We start from the raw sequence: 23,896 nt of genomic DNA on the forward strand, positions 1-23,896 counted from the left end.
CGGCGTGTTGTAGGTCTGTAATGAAGAAGCTGAGGTAATGCAAGAGTAGCGATCATTACATAAGCGTTGCTTGTCTGGCCCATTGGTCAAAAAGGAAGCGAAAGATTAATTTAGTTCAGTTTACCTGAAATATGGATTTCCTACTATCTTGAACCATGGCTCGATCGTTCTCCTAGAGTTGGTTATTTTAATTTTCGGAAGGCGATATAGAACGTACTGCATTTGTCATGTCTTTGTTAAATATCTATATTTCTTTTTCATTAATTTCTTGTTTATGCGTTGTTTTATTTGCAAACCTTTGCAAGGTTTTCTGCACATTGTCGTGCTTGCCCGCTTTGACCTGAGTATGTCTGCCACCGAGATTTAAATTATTGATTCGAGTGTATGGGAACTGTCTTAAGTTAAGGTGGAAAAACTAGCTACAAGCATACGGGGAGATCTGCCATGAGACAGTTAGAATGTATTCTATTCCATCCGAGCTTGTTACAAAGGTCAGATGATAAAGGCAAGGGGTTGCATCATCTCAGATGAGTGAGTTGGAACAGCGATGGTTTCGATTGATGAGATTTCATTCAGAAATTATTGAAGTTCATTAGGGTGTACTGCTTTGACGATCATTTCGGGATATTTATGATTCATGCGGGCACTGTTGTAAGGACAGTGAAAGCAGATTTTGTGGCGGAAAATATTGGCCTAGCATGCATAATTTTTGCCTGGATTAAATTACTTTGTGGTGCCCGTGACGAGGCCTACTAGAAGTGATGATGGGAATCATCTTCTTTTTCCTTCTGGATGGAAGATTTTAACCCACTGCTGTGTTTGCTTGATAGCGATTATATTTCAGAATGAGATTCGTGCAGGAGCTTCGCAGACCTGCAGGTTTTGTGTGAAGATGCTTCTCTTCATCAAGTGCAACTTTATGCTAGGCCTGGTGTAAAGAGACCTAGCAAATTTGCCGCTAAGCATTCGGATTGAGTAGAAAAACAAGAAATTAGAGTGGAAGTAATGAGTGAATAAACGCTTGATATTTTTGTAAGTGGGGGGATCTGGAGCTAAGACGCTAGCCAAAGTGATATTGGCTGGAGGATTCATTAGAAGTGGCGGCTGCTCTAAATCTCAGAAGGTAGAGAATGACATGTGTTTTGTCTGCAGCAAAATACGATGATTTGTGGGAGTTGCCTAAAAGGGTAGCTTTTGATTAGATAAAGGTTAAAGGAGTTTGTAAGTAGTTGTTCGTTTCAGTCTAAGGAGTTGCTCGATGTTGTCTTATAATTTATTTTGAGATTAATTTCAAGTTCTCAAACTTTTCTTATTGAGTAGTTGGTTCGAGTCATTGTGATCTGTATGGTTTAATCCTAGTTACTTGATCATGTTATGCATAAATTATATTTTGATGGGGTTTGCTCTAACAAATTTTCTACTGTGTCGTTTGTTGTTTTGTTGCTTTATTTTTCATTTGTTTAGTTTTAGCAAGTGTAAGGTCTCTTATTAAGGCAAGAGGTTCAAGGTTTTACATATACTTTTTGGTAAGTTGAACATACTAACCTTGCGAACGATTTAGGAAATAATTTACATTTAGCTTTGGCTCATAGTTGAAAATTTTTGTCTTGTTCAAGAAGAATTTTACAAAGTGCTTGATTAAATAGTTGATGGCAGCAGACAACCATGATTTATTACTTGATACTTTCCTTGCTTGTTAGAAAACTAATGTAAGCCCTGTATGAATTTTCTTTCTTTATCTTATTTTTATGCCACTATTTTGTGTTGGAATGTTTGTTGCTCCATGCAAAGTCAATGTTTTTTCCTGTTATGAAAACCTTAGACCAATTATTTAATTAAGTATCGATCATAATCATTTATAATGATCAAAAAAATTAACCATATTCCGACCCCTACGTAGTGGGATAAAATGCTTGATGTTGGTTTGTGTATCCCATTAGCATAATACATTACTTATGGAAAACATTTGGCTTTTAGTAGTTGCATGAAAGCATTTTAGAAAAAAACTAAACTAATTGTATTTAAGCACATTCCTGCGAAATTGGTTAGTCTACACATATTCTAAGCTGCCTTAACTGTGTTACAGCGAACATGCCAATTGCTTTTGAAGGATCGTTTTGAACTTCTTCAAAATCCTAACCAGCTAATCCTTCAACCTTATCTATTGATCACCAGCGATCTCTAATGTCTCACTTGTTGAATGCATTCAACCATCTTCACAAAACCGGATTTCAGCTGGATTGCCTGTATCAAGGCACTTGTATCCTTTGATAAATTTCCTGATATTTTCTCACAGTCAAGGATATTAAAAGTCAAGCATAATGCTTTGGTGCGAGCTGCAATGATCAGCACTGGTGCTTTGATAAAGATCTCTCAGAAATTGATGCTTGGGTTTTTTTTTTACCCGTTTCTGTAACAATATTAATGCTGATCAAAGCCAAGGAGTGAGAGCTACTTTTGCAACCCAGTTCTGCCAATTGTTGTTCATTTCTCTCTGTGAAAGCAGTTTCAACAATTGTAACAATCTATACAAGCATCTAGACCAGATCCGTAAACTTCTCTCTGCAGTTTGATGTATATGGTATGTTATTATTTAAACTTTGATCATTCAAAGTTGCCATTTTCTAAGGCAACCCATTTCAATTATTTCTATTTTTTTTAATCTAGCGACCTTCGAAGTTGGCTCTATTTACGGTGATTTTTTCCTTAATAAGGTTTTGTGCATTATAGAAGGAGAATAACATAAAAAATGTATTGCCTGAACTTTATAAATTTTTTTGTACTTTTGAGGTCCAAGAAAATCAACGATGATTGTCTATCAATAAATGGGTACAAAAATTGAACGATGTTTTTTTGGGTTTGTGCATGATGGAATATGGGCATGGGCTTAAATGGCACTTGCTTTTAATGTGCTTAAGAGTATGCATAGGACAGGAGAGTAATGGGTGTCTACATGACTTTGTTGTTCAAAAAACTTCTTTCTGTAATTAAGATAATTGCTTATAGTTTGGTGGGTTATGTGTCTGAATCTTATGGTTTGGTCTATTCAAGTTCGATTACTTTTCTTCCATCTTTGAATGATCTATTTATTAAATGATATCTTTATTTTTCTCAATATATCCAAATCATATGGAGATTAGGTCTGAATCTGGTATGTTGGTCTAACTTTTATGGATGAATTTTCTTTTCAATATTTGGTAGAGACATGGAGTTTCCAGGTATAAATTGCCATAGGAGGAAAATTGGAACAAATCCTTTCTTCGTAGTTTTAGTATATTGTTGTAACGAGAGGTCCTTTCTTTACCTATTATTGCATGTTGTAAATGAAGGGGCACCAAAAAAATGATTTGCTAAAGAATAAATCAAAGTCAAGAATCGATCGTTTGTCAGAAACTGAAAACAAAAAGTAAAAGAGCAAACACAAACTACAAAAATTATGTAGTTTTGTTTCAACCAGCCTACATTTCATGCGAGAATTGAGAGATCTAATCGCATTAATAATGAATAGTGAGGACTTTGGGTGCTCAAAAATTTAAGAACACATCAAACTTTCCCAAAACTTCATAAATATAATCACTCATTAAAAAAAAATCTTTTCAATGCTAATTATATCACACATGAACTTCCCTTTTTTATGCACTGTAAAAAGCCTCAATCTTGAGGTAATGTGGGGTAACAAGATAGATCCAAATTTGCTTACCTCAAACAGTAGAAAGTATCTTTGAAGTCTTGATGCCTCAAGAAGACGGCTTTAGATCCATTTTGAGATGAAGTTATTTAACAAAAAAATTAAAGAGAAATTAATATTTGACTTCTCAACATTTCTAATGCCACAACTTGGGTTGGGAAAGAGGGGTGTGCGTAGGGTTGGGTAATTTGAAAGAAAAAAACGAGCCTGCTTAAACAAATTGATCCCTGTCCCCGTCAAAAATTTTTGAAAAGTTTGATGAATGACCGTTTTTTTTTGGGTGTTTTGGTGCACGATGGCATTATGTATGCCTTGATTTATGATAGCTTTATAATGTGCTCAATGGGTATAACAGAAACAATGGGTAAGCGATAGGTCTAGGTTTTCATGGATGATTAATCGCTTTCAAAATTTGATAGCAATAGTAATCTTCCAGGTATATTGCATGATAGTTGGAAACAAAATCCTTTCTTTGCACTATTAGTTATGTTGTAACAAGCGGTCCTTTTCTTTTTTTTGCAATTATTACCCATTCATATTGTCACAAGGGAGCAAAAGGATTTGCAAAAGATCAAAGTCAAGAAAGATTTGCCACCAGTGAGAAATAATAAGTGAAAGAAGCAATTAAAACAACAAAGGAACATAATTTTTGTAGTTTTGTTTTCAATCAGCCTTCATGCGAGAATTGAGAGGATCTTAATTCATCATAATGGAACTTTTGCCCAGATTATGGGTGCAACAAAATTAGGTTCTTATCAAACATTTAAAAAAAAAAAAGTAAGGCACAGGAAATGATGCAATCAAAATATTGCAAAATAGACAAACTAGCTGGTCTTCATTTAAACAAGAACATTCAACACACATAACAAACTTAAAATAAAAAACATAAGAACACCATAGAATTAACGCAAGGCGATTACAACTTCCTTATAAATATTTAGAACATAAAAATAACACCTAAAAAAACTTTTCCCTTGATTGAGAAGAAAGAGTGACAAATTGGGGTGGAACGTTGCGGAGAGAAAGAAGTAGATAAGAAGCGCGAGGCAAAGTCACAAGAGGGGGAGAGGAAAAGGGGACTAGTCGCAAGCTATCCAAGAGAAACCGCAGGTTTAAACTCCAAAAATCATCCATCATACTTCTCCAATCTAGTTCCAAAAAACCCAATTTATAGTAGAAAAAAGGGAGCCAAACAACCAAACTGCCACCAGCCGAATCCTATCAGAAAAGGGAGGCAGGAAGGCAATAGGCCCACGACAGGAGCAAGCACCGAAAGGTCTGGCCTTGGACACAATCGCCATCGAACAAGCCAAATGCCAGGGGGGAACGAACGCGGCCAGACTAGGAGAAATCGAAAGGCCAAACAGAGGAGGGGAAGAATGCTGGACAGCCTCATTTTGAGAGTTTGAAAAAGGCAGAGCTAGCTCTAACATTATGAGCTGTATATAATAAGATGCATTAGCGCAACATACTCCCAAAAAAGGCAGCAAAAACCCGAACATCCAAGCCAAACCAAGGAACCAAGTCATTCATCCAAAACCATGGCACATCACTTCACCCTGCCTACTTCAATTCTTGCCCCGGTTGAAAGGGCTTTATACTCTGATGAGAGTGGAAATCTGGAACTTGTCTTACAACATGTGAAGGTGATTCTTATCCAGTTTCTGATTATTTGGAACTGCACACTTTCTTTGGATGCCTTTCTCTTCTTGCTTAAATTTGGTCTGAAGAACTTTGCTTTTTTATTTTTTCGATAACTTTATTACATAAGTGCATCTTCATCTGAAGTTTGTATAACGTCATTTTGAATGGATTCGTAGATGACTACCTTATTGGGAAGGGACCGCAGTTTGTTGTTGGAATTTGGATGTTGCAAGAGTTACTTGGCTTATTTTCTTATTTTCACCCACAGAATAGACTCATTGTCTTTCATGTTTTTCCAATTTTTTTCTAAGAATTAACAGAAAGAAGGAAGACACAAAAAAACCTACAGCTCTGATACCAGATTGATTGCTATAAAATTTTTTGGAAAAAACTAAGATTGCATACACTATCATCTTCTTTCAAAAAAGGGGGGTTTGAATAAAATTAGACAATAACAAGGACAACAAACATTCGCGATACGGATGTACTCTGTTATCAGTCGAATAATTTTAAAGCATAAAAAATCTCTAAATTAACTTATTCCTCTTTGATTGGAAGGAAGAAAGATACAAATGACGGGTGGACACGTTGCTCGGCTTAGAAGGAATTAGATAGAGAAGCTCGAGACGAAGTCATAGAAGAAAGGGATGAAGATGAAGAGGCCTAGGCTCACAAGCTATCCAAAGAGAAACTCCACAAACTCCCAAAAAAATCATGCCATGACATCTTCTCTCCAATTGCTCAAAAACAGTCACTCAATTTATAAGTAGAAATAAAGAGGGAGTTAACATATGACAGTGGTAGTGAGTAGTACGAGAGCAAACAACCATCTCAAGCGGCGAATACAATGCAGCCAAAGGGAGAGGCAGAGAGGAGCCATAGTAGGGCCAGGGCAGGAGCAGGCAATCTACGGAAAGGGTCTGCCTGACAACAGCCAAGTCGAACAGCCATGCCTCTAGGAGGGTAATGAATCCTGCCAGGCATAGTATTGTTTGAGATATCTGAAGGTCGAACAGGAGGAGGTGGGAAGAACCTGGATAACGGATCATTATAGTGAGCTGAAAAGAGGCAGCTTGCTCTAATTAATGGATGGCTGAAATAAAGTAAGCAGACGAAACAGGCTGCTCCGGTATAAATGAACCGCAAAGAACCCGATACAACCGCAGCGCAGACCAAGGGACTCTTGATGGATCAGAGCCGGCAAAAACCATTGGACGTACATTGTCGTATCAATTTGCCTTCTCTCCCCTCCGCTCCCGCGCTGCGTAACGCCTACATCAGTGGTGAAAGAGATAGACTAGAAGTTCAATATCTCACATGCAGAAGGAGTATAGATTACATTTAATAATTTCCTTTTTTGCACGAAAAGTTGCGATTAGTGCCTGTTCGACGGAATCTTAGAATAGTAGAAGGTATGCTGAGGACCATATAGATATCAAATTGGCTCTCCTCAAAACCTAGAAAGCATTCTTGCGTTTAAATTCTTCATGTTTATGCTCGCAAACTGAGGCTTCTCTCCATTTTAGAAGAAGGAAGTCATTTAACACAAATCTTTAAAGAGAATCTGATGGAGGACATCGGAGTGCAATGGCTACGATTTTTTTTTAGTTATTTAGAATTTATATGTTTTGTAAACTAGTTTAATTTTTATATGTGTTGTTTTCTAAGTTGTATATCCCTTATGGGGTGTTCATGTAGTGTTGTAGCCCGAAGGACATTTTAGTCTTTGTTATTTTTTTTTCATGAGGCCCCTATTGTAATAGGCTTAGCGGTCTTTGTATTGAGAGGATGATGATTATTGTTAAAATGAAAATTTTGGTTTTGGATCTCTTTGTGAGTATCTAGAGTTCTCTTTGTGAGTTCTCAGTGAGGAAAGCCTAAGGAGAGGCTCAAAGCAATACCCAACCAGCCCCTTGGTGGAGCTCTTGGTTTTCTATGCCCCATATCTTTTCTTTTTCTTTCCTTTTTTTCCCCCTCCGAAAGATCTCTTTCAGTTTCCGTTCTCCCTCCCCTCAACTTTGCCGCCACCCCATTGGCCCCCACAAGCCGTCGGCGCCCAAACAGACACCACCTGCCGGCCATCCACCCGTCCCCCTTGGCTCCGTCCCCCCCTCTAGCCGCCGGCCTCCCTCCACGAGGTTTGAAATTTGAAATTTCAAATCCCCCATGAGACATAATTGACTTTCCTTAATTAAATCCTTGATTTTTGGCAATCTTCTTAATTGTGTTTCAATTCAAATCAATTCTTTTGATTGTCATGCATTAGGAAACTTCCCAAAATTGAAACCTGAAATTTCCGTTCAGAATCTTTGATTAAAATCTGTCATTAATTGCGGGCCCCATTTTATTCATTACCAAGCCCCTTTCTCTCTCCTTATGGCCGGCCACCTCACCCCATTGATTCTCTCTCTAATTGCCACCTCATCACCTCTTAATTACCTCCCAAATACCTCCCCTCTCAAACATAATTTCAGTTTATTTCAGATTTCAAATCTGAGATTTGAAAATCCCTGAAATTCTGCTCCACAATTGGCTGTCCAGATTTTTGGACGGGTTCTTTTGCTGCCCCGAATTTCAGGATATGGAAAACTGCTGTTTTGGCCCTTTCGAATTCCCTGTTTTGCAATCCTGAAGGTTCCCATCTACCGTCCATAGACTCCAGCAGGCTTCACGTGATGTTTCGCCAACCTGAAGACCTCCTAGTTGCAGTCCAGCGAAGATCAAAAGCTGTCCAGCCACTGTGAAGGATTCCCACCCGCTGCCCAAGGATTCCAGACCAAGTTTTGGGGCTGTTCTCCCCTCAGAAGTTGCCAAACGACTGTCCACAGTCAACTAAGAGTTGAATGCTGCTGCCAACCATCGTTCAAGTATCCAGACCTTCACAAAGGAGGTTTACATTTTCTTTTCATTGGGTAAAACTCTTCTTGGGAACTCCTCTCTTATGTCTTATTCTTCCTAGTTCATTTCTCGCTTGTGGTTATGTTTGGAGTCATGAGAATCATGATTAATCATTCTCCGCTAAAGCCTAGTAATTAGAAGAGTTGTGTGAGGGATCTTCTTATAGCAACTAATCTTATTGTTAGTATTGGAATTTCTCGTTGAAACCACTCATGTATGCAAAGTAAGATTTAGTTGAATACTTAATGATCTCAACCTCTCGCATGTGTTTAGACCTAAGCTATTTTATCACCGTATCATTTTTATTTTGTCGTTTATCATCAAGAGAAAGCTTATAATTATTGTGCTCTAAAATTTAAGCGTGCAAACTTCCTTAATTTAATCATCCATGCTAATACGTTTCACATCAGAATCAATATTTGATGCCTCACATTTCCAATTATAAACTTCGTTGAGAGGTGGGGTGGGGGTTATTTTGGGAAAAAAACTTGCCCATCCGAATCAATGTTGTGATGCACAAACTCCTCTCCAACTGAGCACTCTAAGCTTCAAAAGCCTCGAAGGGTGAGCCCTCATTCAATCTCAAGTCAAGATGTTGTCTAAACTGAAAACTTGTGAGAAAATCTTATAGCATAAATGTTATACTTTGAAGTGGTATCACTAAATATAAATGTGCACCTGCCCTGGCATTGTCTTGCCCCTTGAAGCGGCTGTCTTCATTAATCTTAATGCTGTAATGGTTCGACTTGGCATACCATGACAGCTTGTGCAACACAAATGTGATATGTCTGATCATCTGTACTCTTCCCATCATCTCATATCTAAACTTGTTTTGGATTTTTCCTACAGACTGGAAGCTAACTCTCATCAGTTTCCTAATATACAATGTTTCACAGTAGGCGAATATATCATTAATGCATCCTCTAAAATTGCCTTTTGGCTTTCACGTCAATCATAAGCCCTTGCAATTCTTGAGAATCTTAGTATTATCACTCAAAGAATCCAAAGACATTTGATTCACCATTAGATCAGCTATACATCTCAACTAAACCAAAGTCCTAGATACACCATCATGTATCATAATACAAATAGTGTGAGACTTATAGGCCTACTCACACTATTAGTTCTCATATACACATGCCATCACATGATTTGTCTCTAAAAAAGGAACTATAATAAACACATGGACATGTTATGCTTAGTCAAGTACCTGCCAATCAATATGCGTATAATTTATAGTCATAGAAGGAACAACATCATGATGTATATTTGTCGTATTTGCATATGCTATCTTGTACTCTTGTACTTGTCACCTATCAGTCGCTCTCTTCATTAAAGCTATAAATTCTTTTGATTTTCCTTTGCATTCAATAGACCTGTCAAAAACGGGTCACGGGTCGGGTTCGGGTCCAACCCGAAATTGACTCGACACTGTTCAACCCGACCCGACCCGACCCGTTTTTGCAAACGGGTCGGTTTTTCGAACCCGACCCGCGTCGGGTCCGGGTCAACCCGACCCGACCCGCTTCGAGTATATTTAATTAAAATTTTTTTATTTAATTCATTTTATTTAAATTTAAATCAAATTAAGGGTAGATTTACTTCAATTAATTTAAAATAAATCAAGATTAATTTAATTTGGGCAATAATATTTATAATTTTTTGAAATATTATTTACTTATTTCATAAAAATTCATTAAAATCCTCCAAAATTAATTAAAAACGGGTCAAACCGGGTCGATTTCGGGTTTCCGGGTCAACCCGAACCCTACCCGATTTTACAAACGGGTCGAAATCTCTAACCCGAACCCGACCCGGTTCGGGTTCGGGTTGACCCGAACCCGAAATTTTCGGGTCGGGTTTTCGGGTCGGGTCCAATATTGACAGGTCTAGCATTCAACAACAAAAATAGGTGTTGTTTGTGCTAGCAGACTTTCCTTTAGAGGTAAACCCTTCATAGATCTCTCCAATCTCTTATCTTACCTTGCTTTTATTCGTCACACTCTAAAAAACTTATAAATCACATCATTTAAATGGATTCTGCACTTCCTCTAGACTTAGGGTATTTTTTCCATGCAATGTGATATTAAAGAGGGGATAAAAGCTTGAGGTTATTGTTGTAATGTGATATATATGGAAATGCTTATACGAGGGAGTTAAATAGTACAACAATAATAAAACTCGATCATCATTATCCATAGTGTCACGTCAATAGTTTCCAAATAACGAATCATATAATTAAATTTATTTACATGTGACTTGATTGCATTCATTTTTGCATTCATAATCAATACAATATTTACTTCTAATAGTTTGTTAGAGAGATATTTGGTCATGAATAGAGGCTCTAGTTTGAGCCATAAAACTTATATGGTTGTCTTCTAAGTCTTCCATCAATACATTCTTTGATAACCACAACTAGATCATCATGATTAACCACCTTAAAAAACTTGGTTAGAAATTATTTTTAATAATATATTTTACTAGATTTAAATGAAAAATTGACTCATAATAGGACACAATTATATTTGTCAACGGTGAATGGCGCACTACGGTGCAAAGTTCCCCGTGGAACTATGGTGGATAGCGCACGGCACGGCATGCCATTTTAAACTTGTCGCACAATATAAAATAATAAAAAAATATATATTTAGTAAGATTTAATAGCATTAAATAACAAACAATAGGTTGATTAGAGCAAAATCTAAGCATAAATATTCTGCCAAACAACAAAAAATGATTACTTTAAATCATACAAAATTTTACATCGATAGATTTAAGTAGCATTTAAGCATATCCTAAATCCTGCCAAACAACAAAAATGACAGCTTTAAATCCTACAAAAAAGTTAAGTCTTATAATTTTTTGTGATATTTGTTAATTTGATATTTAATTAATTAATAATTAATTGTGATTTTAATATATCCTTGGTTTGCCTTGTTCTTCAGTAGGTGAAAAAGAATTTTAGTTAATAATTTAGGCGAGGTCAAAGTTACTTGGATAATGTGTATTTAATCCATTATGTTTTTGAGATTTTTTTGCACTTATTATTTGAGTTGAAAAGTTAGTACTATTCTTTTAATTTCTTTTTGAACCTATCATTGTTCAGATCATTCCGTATCTTTCAGTCCTCTTGTCATTTGTATCCTTCAAAAGTGCCTCAGGCTGCTCGAGTCAGATTCTGAAACCTTAAAGTTACATGAGAGTTCTCTGATTTCTTTATATGTGGGCAATACATTGAGATTAATTATGCAATCTCAGGTATGAGTTTTGTCACCCTTCTGTGATTTTCTTTTTTAATTTCATTACATGCTTTTGATTGATTTATGGCTGGTAGGTGGATATGAGAACGCTACCTAGTCTCATATATATGCTTCTATATGAAATATTTGAAGATCATTCTTCAGCAGATGAGAATCCAAGGAATTCCCTGTGTGAATGGAGGCCGTTAAAAAATCTGTTTGGCTTTGCTTGCAATATTTTAGATGAACAGGTCTGCGTCTTGCATTCTGTTTCTGGTTATAACTTTGAAAAAAGTGAAGACTCTTTCTCTTCAGTACTTGCTGATGTGGAAGAACTTCTAAGACATGCACAAGGGGAAAGGGTAGATGGATTGGCTGTGGCCTTCACATCATCTATTCTATGTGCTGCTCCTGATGATATACTGGTAAATCTTCCTTCTATTCTAGCCATTATGCAGCGAAGTTTCCCAACACATCTACCATTCTTGAGTTCAGTATTTTTTCAAGAACCTAAGCTTCTTGTTAATATTAGGGAACTTTGGCCCAAAATGTTCATTTCTGGTTTTGAATTGATTAACCAAGCAGTTGACCGTAGTTATGGAGGAGATGTTGGGTATGAATTCTCAAGCAATGAGTCAATATTGGCAACCAATCTTGATTCCATGGAATTCTCAGCTTCTGCATTCTGCTTTTTTCTTAAGCACTCTCCATTCTATGTACTATTGCCATCAATCTTGAGCTTCGCTACTTGGGAATCACATTCAACTGGAATTCAGGAGGTTTTTCCTTCAAATAAAATGCTAGAGTTGCTTAAAGTCAAGGTTTCTGAAGACTCAATTGACGACTCTATCTTGCATCTGAAATATGTGCTGTTTTGGACTTACCATATGTTCTTACTGTACAAAGAAAAGCAATCCGATATCATCAGTGAATTGCTCCTAATGTGTATTACTGTTGTTCAAGATTTAATGGATCATCTTCTTGCAGTGATGTTCAACCAAGCTGATTTAAAAGTTTGCTATCTTTCTTCAGTTGGACAGTATGCACAGTTTATTGTTGAGCTCATCTTTTGTCATCCCATTGTGACCCTGTACATCTCAAATCCTTTGTATTTCAGCAGGAAATTTACAACTGCAGCTTTTGGAATTTCTCTAGACTCTTTTCTAACTACTTTTAAACAAAACATTCATTCTATAGACCAATGCATGTTACAGTTGTTGAGGAAGCTTTTTGAGTTTTTGTTTGTTTTGAGTGGCGCTATTAGTTCATCTGAAATACATAATTTTGATTGGGAGTCACTTATAAGAGTTAAAAACACGCTGATACAGAAGATTTTGCTGGCTTTCAGAGAGGAGTTTGAGCTACTTGTTGTTAGTAAAAATACAGGACGTTTTCTCGCTATATTTTACATATTTCTGTCCTTGATGGAATTTATTTCACTCTACGATTTATTGGACTTGGTACATTGGATGTTCTGCAAAATTGAAAGCAACTTTTCAGACGACACATCACCATTGGAGTATGCTGTTTCTGTTGGCTTGTATATTGCAGATGGTTCACTAGATATGCTATACAGCCTTCTACAGGAGTCAACATCAAAGTTCAAATCTAATATTTTTTTGGAAGGATTAAAAAGTTTTGACGCATCCCTTGTTCCGAAAATTTTTTATAAGATAATTGACTTCTCTTTATGTTTTCATCTAAACAAATCTGATATCTGCTTACTAAAGACTGTGAATGTTGTATATTATCATCGACGCATGAAACCTTCAAATGCTCTCCTCCCATTGCATGTATTGCTATCTAGCATGATCTTTAACATTCCTGTGAAGATGCTTATTTATTGCATCTATTCTATCAGTAAGATTAATGCAAAAACAGTGTTGCTGCTTACTGAAGTCAGTCCTATTCATATGCGCCTCTTTGGAAAAATATTTTTGGCAATTTTAGACAATAGTCTGTCTGCAATGGATGTTTCAAATGCTGGTGTTATGCGACCATGTAGGGGTAAAATGACCAGCAATTCAAAAGACCGCTTTTCAAATGACGATCTTTTGCTTCTTTTGCCTGTTGCTTTATCATATTTCGTTTCTTCCTTAGATAAACATGGAGAGCAGGGTTTTCAACCTTTTATGAAAATTCCCCTCACTTATGCAAATATTCTTTTGGACGGTTTCTCTACTTGGGACGCCTTCGTCTCGCAGGAGATTTTCCAGGAAGATGTTGATGAATTTTCACCACACTCTTTGGAGGAATTTAACAAATTTTGCTGCAACTCCTTAATTGGGAAGGCAATTGGCATGCTCCATTATTTTTTTGTATTAAATGGGAGTTCGGTTAGATGGAAGAAAAGGTTGAAGCTATTTGATAGTATATGCCCTCAGTCAAGCTTTTTTGATGGACATTTAAGTTGTGGCGATGAGGGTTTGGACGCTTGTTCATATAAGGAGTCTTTGAAGGTGATTAATGAAGTTGCTGCTAAGGTATCCTTTATGAGGTTGCTCTTATTTTTTCCAGAGTGTTCAATCCAGTCTATGGGCTTCTTGGAGGATGAAAGTGTCAAGCACATATTCATGGGAAAGGAATCTGGCCAATTGAACCAGGCAAAACTAAGGTTTATGAACATCCTAATCAATACGTTGGACCATATTTGGAAGCAGTTTCCCCTGAAAGTAGATAGCTCAGTAGCAGGTTGTGCCACCAACTGTTATGTAGTATTTAGATTCCTAGAGAATTTAATTTTAAAGGAAATTGTCAAGTTGTCCAAGGAGATGCATAGCTATTTGATTGAAATCTCCTCTTTTTCTTTTGCGAATGGTTTCATAAGGTCATCTCTTCTCCACAGATTTGAGGATTATGCTACACTAAGAGGCATTCGTTGCTTTCTTGTTGCATTGTCAGGTTCAAAGTTTTCCTTTGGTGATGTTCTTGAGCTTCTGATTGGTCACTCTGCTTTCGTGAAAATTATTTTATCGAATCTTCCTATCTCTGATTCTTCTGTTTTCTCCAGTGGGGCATTGCTTCAGCCACTTAACAGCGTTCTGAAACTAGTTGATGTTTCTTGTAGTCTACAGAATATCCGTCATAATGAACCATCTCCCAAAGTGAGGCGTGATTGTTATTCTGTTGAGGATGTAAAACTTGAAGTAGTGAGGTTACTTAGAATATTATTTCATCTCAGGGATGGGACTGCTAGAATGGGTTGCTTCAATTCAAAAGAATTGCTTTCTTTGCTTTTATGCGGCTATAGTGCAACCCAAAGTCAGATTGACCTTGAGATATTTCATCTAATGCAGGAGATAGAGTCACTTGAAGGGCCAGATAATGTGAACTTGGAGGCACTAGATTATATGTGGGGTGTTGCTGCCTTGAAAATGAGGAAGGAGAAAACTCATGATATATTATTACCATCCAATGGGACATCTGATTGTGAAACAATTGAAGAACGAAAGATACACTTTAGAGAGAACATTCCAGTTGATTCAAAAGTATGTGCTGTCACAGTACTGCATTTATGCAATGATAGATCATCACGCATTTCATTGTCTCTGGAAAGTCTTTTAGAAGACGCAACTATCAAATATCCAAAGGTCAATTTCATAAATTTTATATAATATTCCATTGTCCTATGCTTTGATGCATTCTGATTTTTCATCAAAATTCTTGATGCTATATCTTGTTGATTATCACAGATAGTGGCATCTTCAGGGAAAGACATCATTCAACCATATGATCCATCATTTATGTTACGGTTTTCAATTCATAGTTTATCAATGGGATACCTCGAACCTGTAGAGTTTTCTCGGCTTGGCTTACTAGCAGTTACATTTGCTAGTATATCTTCATCTGATGGAGAAGTACGAAGGCTAGGGTATGATTGCCTCGGAAGGTTCAAGATTTGTTTGGAGGTGAGCATTCCTCAAGCTATTATACTTGGGCTAGTTGAGAGGCACTTGACTCACCATCATAAGAATTATATTTTCCGTATACTTTGCACTTGCTTGTAACCTAAAACTTATGAGGTACTGTAATACATCAACAATATTTTTGGGCAACATAAAGTTTAAGCAATTGGTCATGAATATGTAAAGCACTAGTCTAATAATTGTTTTACTTATTTTAGGTATATCGGTTCTTTAGAGACATGTTGGCCGACCTATGTATTATAAATACCTCTCTAATTGTAAAGACTTAGCATTGAATAAATAATATTTTGGTTTCCCCCTTTCTTGTCTCTATTCCCTTCCCTTCTTCTCTAAGGAGTCTACACCTACTCGAATAGCCTTCTTGATGTAGATCAAGAAGCATATAAATGGTGCTTTTCGTTGAGAGCAACATCATGCTATTGCAAGAGGTTTCTTCTATCAGCAGTTCCTCTTCCTTTCCTGTGGTCCAAAAATCAAATTCTGCACATCTCATCTTCCTGCAGCCGCAAATTGCCTCCAGCTTCAGCAAACAGCCTCCAAGAAATGTTCTGGACAGTTCTTTCAGCACCCTGCCTTCAGCCTCCTAACAGCCTCCACACCATCTCAAGTTCAAGAACCATTCAGCCACACCTGATCCCGTTTTCCGCTGCTGATCCTGTATCCAGCAGTTAACAGCTTCTGTTTACAGCAATTTTCTTCCAACAGTTGTATCCAGCCCTTCTTCTCAGCCCAAGACCTGCAAGAACATCACCTGTCCACCTCTTGTAGCTTCTGTTTCAGCCACATCAACCACCGGATTGCAACCGCTGTTTTCAAGAAACAACAACCCTTGATTTCTTCTACATCCATGCTGCTAACTACTGCTCCTTCAGCCTCTAGAACCACCAACTTGCCTCAGCCAACTTCTTTTACTCCATCCAAGACCTTCAAGAACAACACTGGGCTTTGTTTTCCCTTCCACTGGTGGCGGTACAGCATCGCCGAGCCATATTACAGTCCAGGCAAACGACAATTTATCCTTATCACAGAATCCTTTATTTATCTTTCTTGTAATTGACATTTCAGACCATTTCTACATTGCAAGAAGCCATAAGGTGCAGGTTATTGAAATCAAGAACTCCATCTTGAATCGTATCAAGCCTCATCCAGGCTCCGGTAAGCTTCAAATTCAATCTAAACAAGAGTTCAACAGGGAAACATATTGACAAATAAAATTTTGTCATCGATTTAAGATGATGAATGCAAACTTGGCGGAGGCTTTGTGTACATTGCAATCACATCAAGAATCACAATTTCCTGAAATACAAAAGTATCTACAACAAGCGAATGTTTACTTTGCCTTCATTGGCTCATCACTTCAACAAGTCCATGCTTGCATGCATTCTATTGATAAGAAACTCTATAGTTTGTACATTGAATGGCCACCTCCTCCACTCTATCAAGATCCTTCCTCTTTCGCCAACATCCTTGGATCCTCCGAATGAATCCCTTCTCCACAACCGCCATTTTCTCTGACCATTGACCATTGTATTCATCTCCCATTCTTATCTTAACTAGTTAATATTTTTTCACATTTTCACAAGAATGCTATTCATATTCTCAGCTCTTTTTCCTTTGGTGTCTTGTTCATAAACTGGATGGTACTTGGTATTTTTGCATTAATTCTAGAGCTCTTAAAATACTTATCATTTAAAGATAAATTCCCTATGCTAATAGTCCATAAATTTTTATTACATAGAGCATTTTTTTTCCGAACTTTATTTTCGTTCTACCTCTTAGCAAGTGAGGATCCATCCAAAAAATGTTCATCAAACTGTTCATGAACTCCAAATTACTCCTTTTTTTTTTCTCCTACATTTTTTACAACTTCTCAATCAAGCTTTGTTGGCAAGAGAAAATAAAGTTTCAGATGATGCCGCATGGAAAAATTTGGCTACGCTCTCTTCATCTTTTCCTTGTCTAAACCTTGAAGACAAGGTTGTTTTTCATGGCGATGAGAGTGTTATACATCAACAATATCTTTGAGTAGCATAAAGTTTAAGCAATTGATCTACAAATATGTAAATCACTAGTTTAGTAATTTTTTTACTTGTTTTAGGTAGACCGGTTCTTTAGAGACATGTTGGTCTACCTATGTATTATAAATACATCTCTAATTGTAAAGACTTAACATGGAATGAATAAAATTCTGGTTCCCCCCTTTCTAGTCTTTTCCCTTCCATTCTTCTTCTCTAATGACTCTACACCTACTCGAAAGATGCCCAAGCCTTCTTGATTTAGTTCAAGAAGCATATTAGGTACAGATCATTTGAGTGAAGATTATAATTTGGCTCTTCAAGTTTGGTGTAATAAAACTTGTTGGGATTAATCTGGTTAGGTTGTGAATGTGAATTAATATTGAAACTTTGGGTTTATCAACTATAAATAGTAACACATTGGACCAATCATCAAATTTTAGAGAGTTTTAAATGTGTATTGATCATCAAAAGCACATCAAAGTTCTTTAGAAATGCATAAATAGTGACCTCATCAAAGTTTTTTTTTTTAGTTTAGGTGCGTGGATGTGTTGTGGACATGCAAGGAAGATTTCTATCCAATGGAAAGGGCATGTTTATTACTTTTTCTCCATCATCCTTCCAACTTCTCCAAATCCAAACCCAATAGCTTGCAACTTCGAACATCTCCATTTTATCTACAATCCTATGCCAATTCTCTAAGAAATAGTTGATGAGGTTGTTAATTTGACTCCTCATCATCATTAGCCTTATTTTAACTATTTAGGCTGGCTTTATGAATTATCATTTTTCATTCTTGTTGAGTGTTGCGTAAGATGTTGAACATATTATTTGTAAATCATTTTGAAAAGCTTATGTTATGTAACCTTAGGTTTACCTCTTCTCCTTCATAACTTTCACACTGATTTTATTTAATTGTCTAACTAGCTCATTTTCTACACTTTGTTGTGCATATCCGAGCCACCTAACTTTATTGTCAATTGCTTTTTTCAATATATGTCACTCAAATCATTCCTCTAATATTATTATTATTTTAATTCCTCTAATATTATCATTCTATAATTATCTTTTTTTAGGTATCATTTCAATCATTCTTGATTAACTTTAATCTATGGCACTCCAACTATTTTTCTAATATATTTATTACTCATAACACTTTTTATAAGGCTTCTTGTTTTCTTATAATTATTAAAATCCTCGTTAGTACTCAATTTTTTTTCACCATTTAAAGGGGCATTTATTTTCCTTAATGTTCTTTTGTATCTCCTCATTTGACCGCCAAGTCTTTCTATTAGATCTATTTCTAGACTTTTCTAAAACTTATATGACAATATTATAATGGAAGTAATCATCTTATCTCAGATCATTTAGCTCAACTAAAAAATTCAAGTTTACCTCTCTTAGCAATCTATCATGAATTAATAATAGTTTCTCACCTTCAAATTTCACCAAGTTTCCTTATATGTGTGTGTGTGCGTGAGATTAAATTGAGCTAACCTATCTAAGTCTAGCTTGGCTCAGGAAATGTTTGATAAGTTTGTGCTGATTTTGAGTCCGTGTCAAGATTGGCCTGCTAACAAACCTAATGTTAGATTAAAATTGATATGAGAGAATTGAGGATCCAAAAATTTCTTCCAGAATCCAAAGTTGAAAGGCGTTACTAGTTCCGAACGGATTTAACAATATTGTGATCTTCATCATTTATAATCTTCACGCTTTTACTATGAATGCATGCTTTTTTTACTTCAGAATTTATATTGACATTAGAAGATAAGTTTTTTCTCTGAGTTTTACCTTACTGAAAATCCATGAAGGGAATTTATAAAACTAGCAAAAATGATAAGACCACATTACATCTTTATTATACACATGTAGGGGTTCTGGTTGATGTAATATTGACAGAGGTATATATGCATGTCAACTGCTGGATTTGTTAACTCTTCATGTGGATCAGATTTTGGGTTTTTGAATTATTTATTTTTATACTTATTTTTTGACTGTCATGTGTCAGAAGAGTCGAAAAGGCAAGGATTTGTTGCAGCTGCTGCTTCTTTTGACATACTTACAGAATGGCATAACAGAAGCATGGCAGGAAATTCCATCAGTTTTTGCAATATTTGCTGCAGAAGCTTCTCTCACGTTATTGGACCATTCACAGAATTATTTCCTTACAATAAGTAAATTCCTAATGCGTTTCCCTAGGGTGAACTTGAAGGTAATTTTACTTAAAATAGTCGGAATAATTTGTTTGTTTTTTCCTTGAGAATCACGGAATTTGCTCTGCTAATTTTTGCTCATCCTTTTGTATTATTGACCGTTGGAATTATTCTGTTCAATGGCTATGTATTTTGTTACGCAGGCTATTCCACTATTTCATACATTGTTTGGAAGCAGATCTATCCATTTCAGCACAGAACGTTTATGGATTCTACGTCTATTGTGCGCTGGGTTGAATTCACCTGATGATGCGAAGCTTTACTTGAGAAATAACGTCCTGGATGTATTATTAAGCTATTCTTCTTCCTCACTTGCAGATTATGAATTTAAGATTCTCACGCTCATGGTAATGTTGAGTTCACCTTGAATCTTGAAACAGTTTATTCCAGTTTTGCATGAAACATTTATCTTATAATTTTGTTTCATAGAAAAAACCAAAATATCTTATTGTGGCTATAGATGTATATTTAAGAGTATGAAGGAATTAATCAAAGGAGATTGTTTCTCCAGGATAAGGTGGCGGTATTTGAAATGTGAGATATTATTAATTTTTAAGATAATTTGTAAAATGAGGCAAAATGTAATTCTTTACGTGAGGTAAACTTTCCATGGGTTATGATGACTAGTTCCCTTTACAAGATTGACATATAAGTTTTACGAGCATCTAGTAATATTAAATCATACACTAATGAAGAGACCTGATGCTGGAACACACACACATATCAAAGTGAAATGTTATAATGAGTTAATGATATGAATACGTCAAGGGAAATTTGGCAAAAATTACCCGAGAAAAAGAAATGTATGTCAGATAAGCTATAGATAGCATGAAAGCTTAGGATGTTAGATCAAAGATAATTGGTTTGATTAAATGTGAAAAAAATGTGTGAAATAGAGTTGAGAATTGATGTAATGTTATAGAATAATAATTGGAGTAGGAAGTTCATAAAGTAGACTAAATATTTGGGATATGCCTGATGATTATAATATTTATATTCTTGAGTGGAATGATTGTGGAATGAGGTGCTTATATTTGCGATCAATAATACCATGTTATTTTTGTGTAACGGGAAATTGAATTGATGTGAATACCCTTGTTAGAGAGTTATTGAAATTCATATTGTTATATTCTCTACTTCCATAGGAATATAAAATTCTAATAGGCTTTTGTAGTTATTTTTCCTCCATATTTTTGAAGTGAATTAATTTTTTGAATTGTATTTGATTTATGTTAGTCATCAATATGATAGTAAATACTTGAGTTCGCAAGTAACCCTAAGGTAATACTTGAGTTTGAAAGCAAACCTAACCCAAATTGAAGTACCAACAGCAAAGATACTGCTGTTTGCATCAGCAAAACCGCAAAAACAGTGGGAAAATAGAGAAAATCTGAGGTGGAATATGAAGAAAATCAAACAAAGAACTTGTATTCCACTAGTAGTTGAATAAAAACAACAAACGATATAATTTTCTTCAATTCGAGAGGAAGAACAACTCTCCAAAACTCTCTAGCAAAGCCTAGAGCCCAAAACCAAGATGAGAACTCCAAATTTCAGCAAATCTCAAGATGAAACTCTAAATCACACATTAACTCCTAATTAAAGATAAAGGACAATTACAAATTCCCTAATCAGCCCCTAATTCAAAAATTTTCCTCCCAAACTTGGATTTAACCCAAGTTGGGGCCCACAGGGCTTCCGCCCCCTGCCTGGTTCCACCTGGAATAGAACCAGACTGGTACAGGCTGGACCGGTCTAGCCGGCCCCTCCTTGGCCGGCCTAACAATACTCCCCTTCCAAAGACTCACCTTGTCCTTAAGGTGAAATGAGGGGAATTGGTCTTTCATCCTTTTAAATGGCTCCCAAGTAGCATCAAAGTCGGGAAGGCCTCTCCATCTAATAAGTACTTCTTTGTTTTCCTCTTTATCTGATCTCACTCCTATAAGCTCCAATGGTTCTAACATTACCTCTAAATCCTCGATCAGTGTAGCTGGGAGTTTTGTGCTAACTGCATGCTCACCTTGAGCTCTCTTCAACTGGGACACATGGAAAACTGGGTGTATGGTGGCTAATGGTGGTAACTTCAGTCGGTACGCCACTGCTCCGATCATGTCTAACTCCTCATAAGGGCTGAAGTATCTTGGAGCCAGCTTCTCATTCTTCCTTCTCGCAACTGTCCTTTGCCTTTAGGGGCGTAGTTTTAGGAACACCTTCTCCCCCGCCTCAAATTGCATGTCCCTCCTATGTGACTTAGCCTGCTTTTTCATGATTTGTTGTGCCCTCAGTAGATGCTTCTTCAACTCTTCCATCACCTTATCCCTTTCCTCCAAGTACTGCTCAACTGAAGAAAATGGTGTGCTTCCCTTCCCATAGTGCACTAGGTGTGGGGGGTCCCTGCCATACTCGGCCCAAGGTAACCACTTCGCCCACATCCACGGTGTTTCAGAGGAAAAACATCTCAAATATGTTTTCAAGCTCTGGTTCATCACCTTTGTTTGTCAGTCTGTCTATGTATGGTAGGCGGTACTTCTCTTGAGAATAGTGCCCTGCATCCTGAAAAGCTCCCTCCAAAACTGGCTAAGGAACATTTTGTCTCTATCAGACACAATCGACTCAAGAATCCCATGTAATCTCACCACTTCCCTGATAAATGCTGCCGCTACTGATACTGCAGTGTAAGGATGTCATAAGAGAATAAAATGAGCATACTTGCTAAGTCGGCCCACCACTACAAAAATGATTGTGAATCCCTCTGAGTGGGGGAGGCCGTCAATGAAGTCAATAAACACTTCCTCCCACACTTTGTTTGGAAGTGCTAATGGTTGAAGTAGCCCTCCTGGTGCCATCGCCTTATATTTATTTCTTTGGCACACCTCACACATTGCAACAATCTCTTCAACATCCTTATACATCCCCTTCCAATAAAGCTCCGATGCCAGCCTTCTATATGTCTTCTGTACTCCTGAATGCCCCCCAACTGCACTGTCGTGAAATTCCTGTAGCAAGTGGGGAATGTGTTATGATGTTTGTGGCATCACGAACCTCCCCTGATGTAACAACCTCTCCCCCTCCAGGTAGTACCCCGAATGGCTACTACTATCCTTCCTCAAGTTTTCCTTAATCTTCTTCAACTCCTCGCTCTGCAGGATTTCTTCCTTGATGCACCCCGCCAATTAACCATCAGTGGTACTGAAGCTGTTAACTCCTGAAGTTCCCTAACACATCTGGATAAGGCGTCGGCCGCCTTATTTTCCACCTCTAGTCGATACTGGATCTCAAAGTCATAGCCCAAAAGCTTTGACAGCTACCTTTGATATTCCTCAGTCACCATCCATTGCTCCAATAAGTATTTCAAACTCCTCTGATCCGTACGAACAATGAAGTGCCTTCCTAAAAGATAAGGGCGCCATTTCTGAATGGCTAAGATGATGGCCATCAGCTCTCTCTCATATACTGACTTCAACCGAGCCCTAGTCGATATCACCTGATTGAAATATGCTATAGGCCTGTGATTTTGCATCAACATTGCTCCCAAGCCATACCCTGATGCATCAGTCTCCACTATAAAGATCTGGCTGAAATCTTGAAGAGCTAACACTGGAACCGTCATCATGGCATTTTTCAACCTCTCAAAAGCCTGGGTTGCCTCCTCTCCCCATAAAAAATGTCCTTCAGTTGCTCAGTCAAAGGCCAAGCGATGATACTGTATCCCATCACAAACCTTATGTAGTAACCAGTCAAACCTAGGAAACCCCTCAACTCCCTTATGTTCCTAGGCATTGGCCATTTCTGCATTGCCTCAATCTTGGACTGGTCGGCTGCCACTCCCTCATGAGACACTATATGTCTCAAATATTCCACCCTAGATTGGGCGAAGCTGCACTTCTTTAGGTTAGCTTTCAGCTGATGTGCCTGTAGAATCTTAATAAACTCCTTCAAATGCTCTAAGTGCTCCTCCTCTGTTTGCCTGTACACCAGAATGTCATCAAAAAAGACCAACACAAACTTCTTGAGATGCTGCCGGAACACCCTGTTCATCAAAGACTGAAAAGTAGCAGGGGCGTTAGTGAGGCCAAATGGCATCACTAAGAACTCATAATGCCACTCGTCCGTCCTGAAAGCCGTCTTCTGAATATCCTTCTCCTTCATTCTGATTTGGTGGTATCCTGACTTCAGGTCCATCTTAAAAACACTACTGTTTCGTGCAGCTCATATATTAACTCGTCAATCACCGGAATGAGGAACTTATCCGGTACTGTCTCTTTTT

General features: G+C 37.2%; 1 protein-coding gene across 1 annotated transcript in view; it reads left to right on the plus strand.

Annotated features, from left to right (window-relative positions):
- LOC110113976 overlaps positions 1-23,896 on the plus strand; it is a gene marked incomplete in the record, with an annotated part of 47,723 nt that overhangs the window by 7,638 nt on the left and 16,189 nt on the right. Inside the window, 5 exon segments of the mRNA XM_028692099.1 lie at positions 11,340-11,491; positions 11,568-15,062; positions 15,165-15,380; positions 19,425-19,628; positions 19,773-19,976. Of these exon segments, the coding sequence (XP_028547932.1) occupies positions 11,340-11,491; positions 11,568-15,062; positions 15,165-15,380; positions 19,425-19,628; positions 19,773-19,976 (4,271 nt within the window).

Source organism: Dendrobium catenatum, unplaced genomic scaffold, assembly GCF_001605985.2.
Source record: "Dendrobium catenatum unplaced genomic scaffold, ASM160598v2 original_scaffold_117933, whole genome shotgun sequence".
NCBI lineage: Eukaryota > Viridiplantae > Streptophyta > Magnoliopsida > Asparagales > Orchidaceae > Dendrobium > Dendrobium catenatum.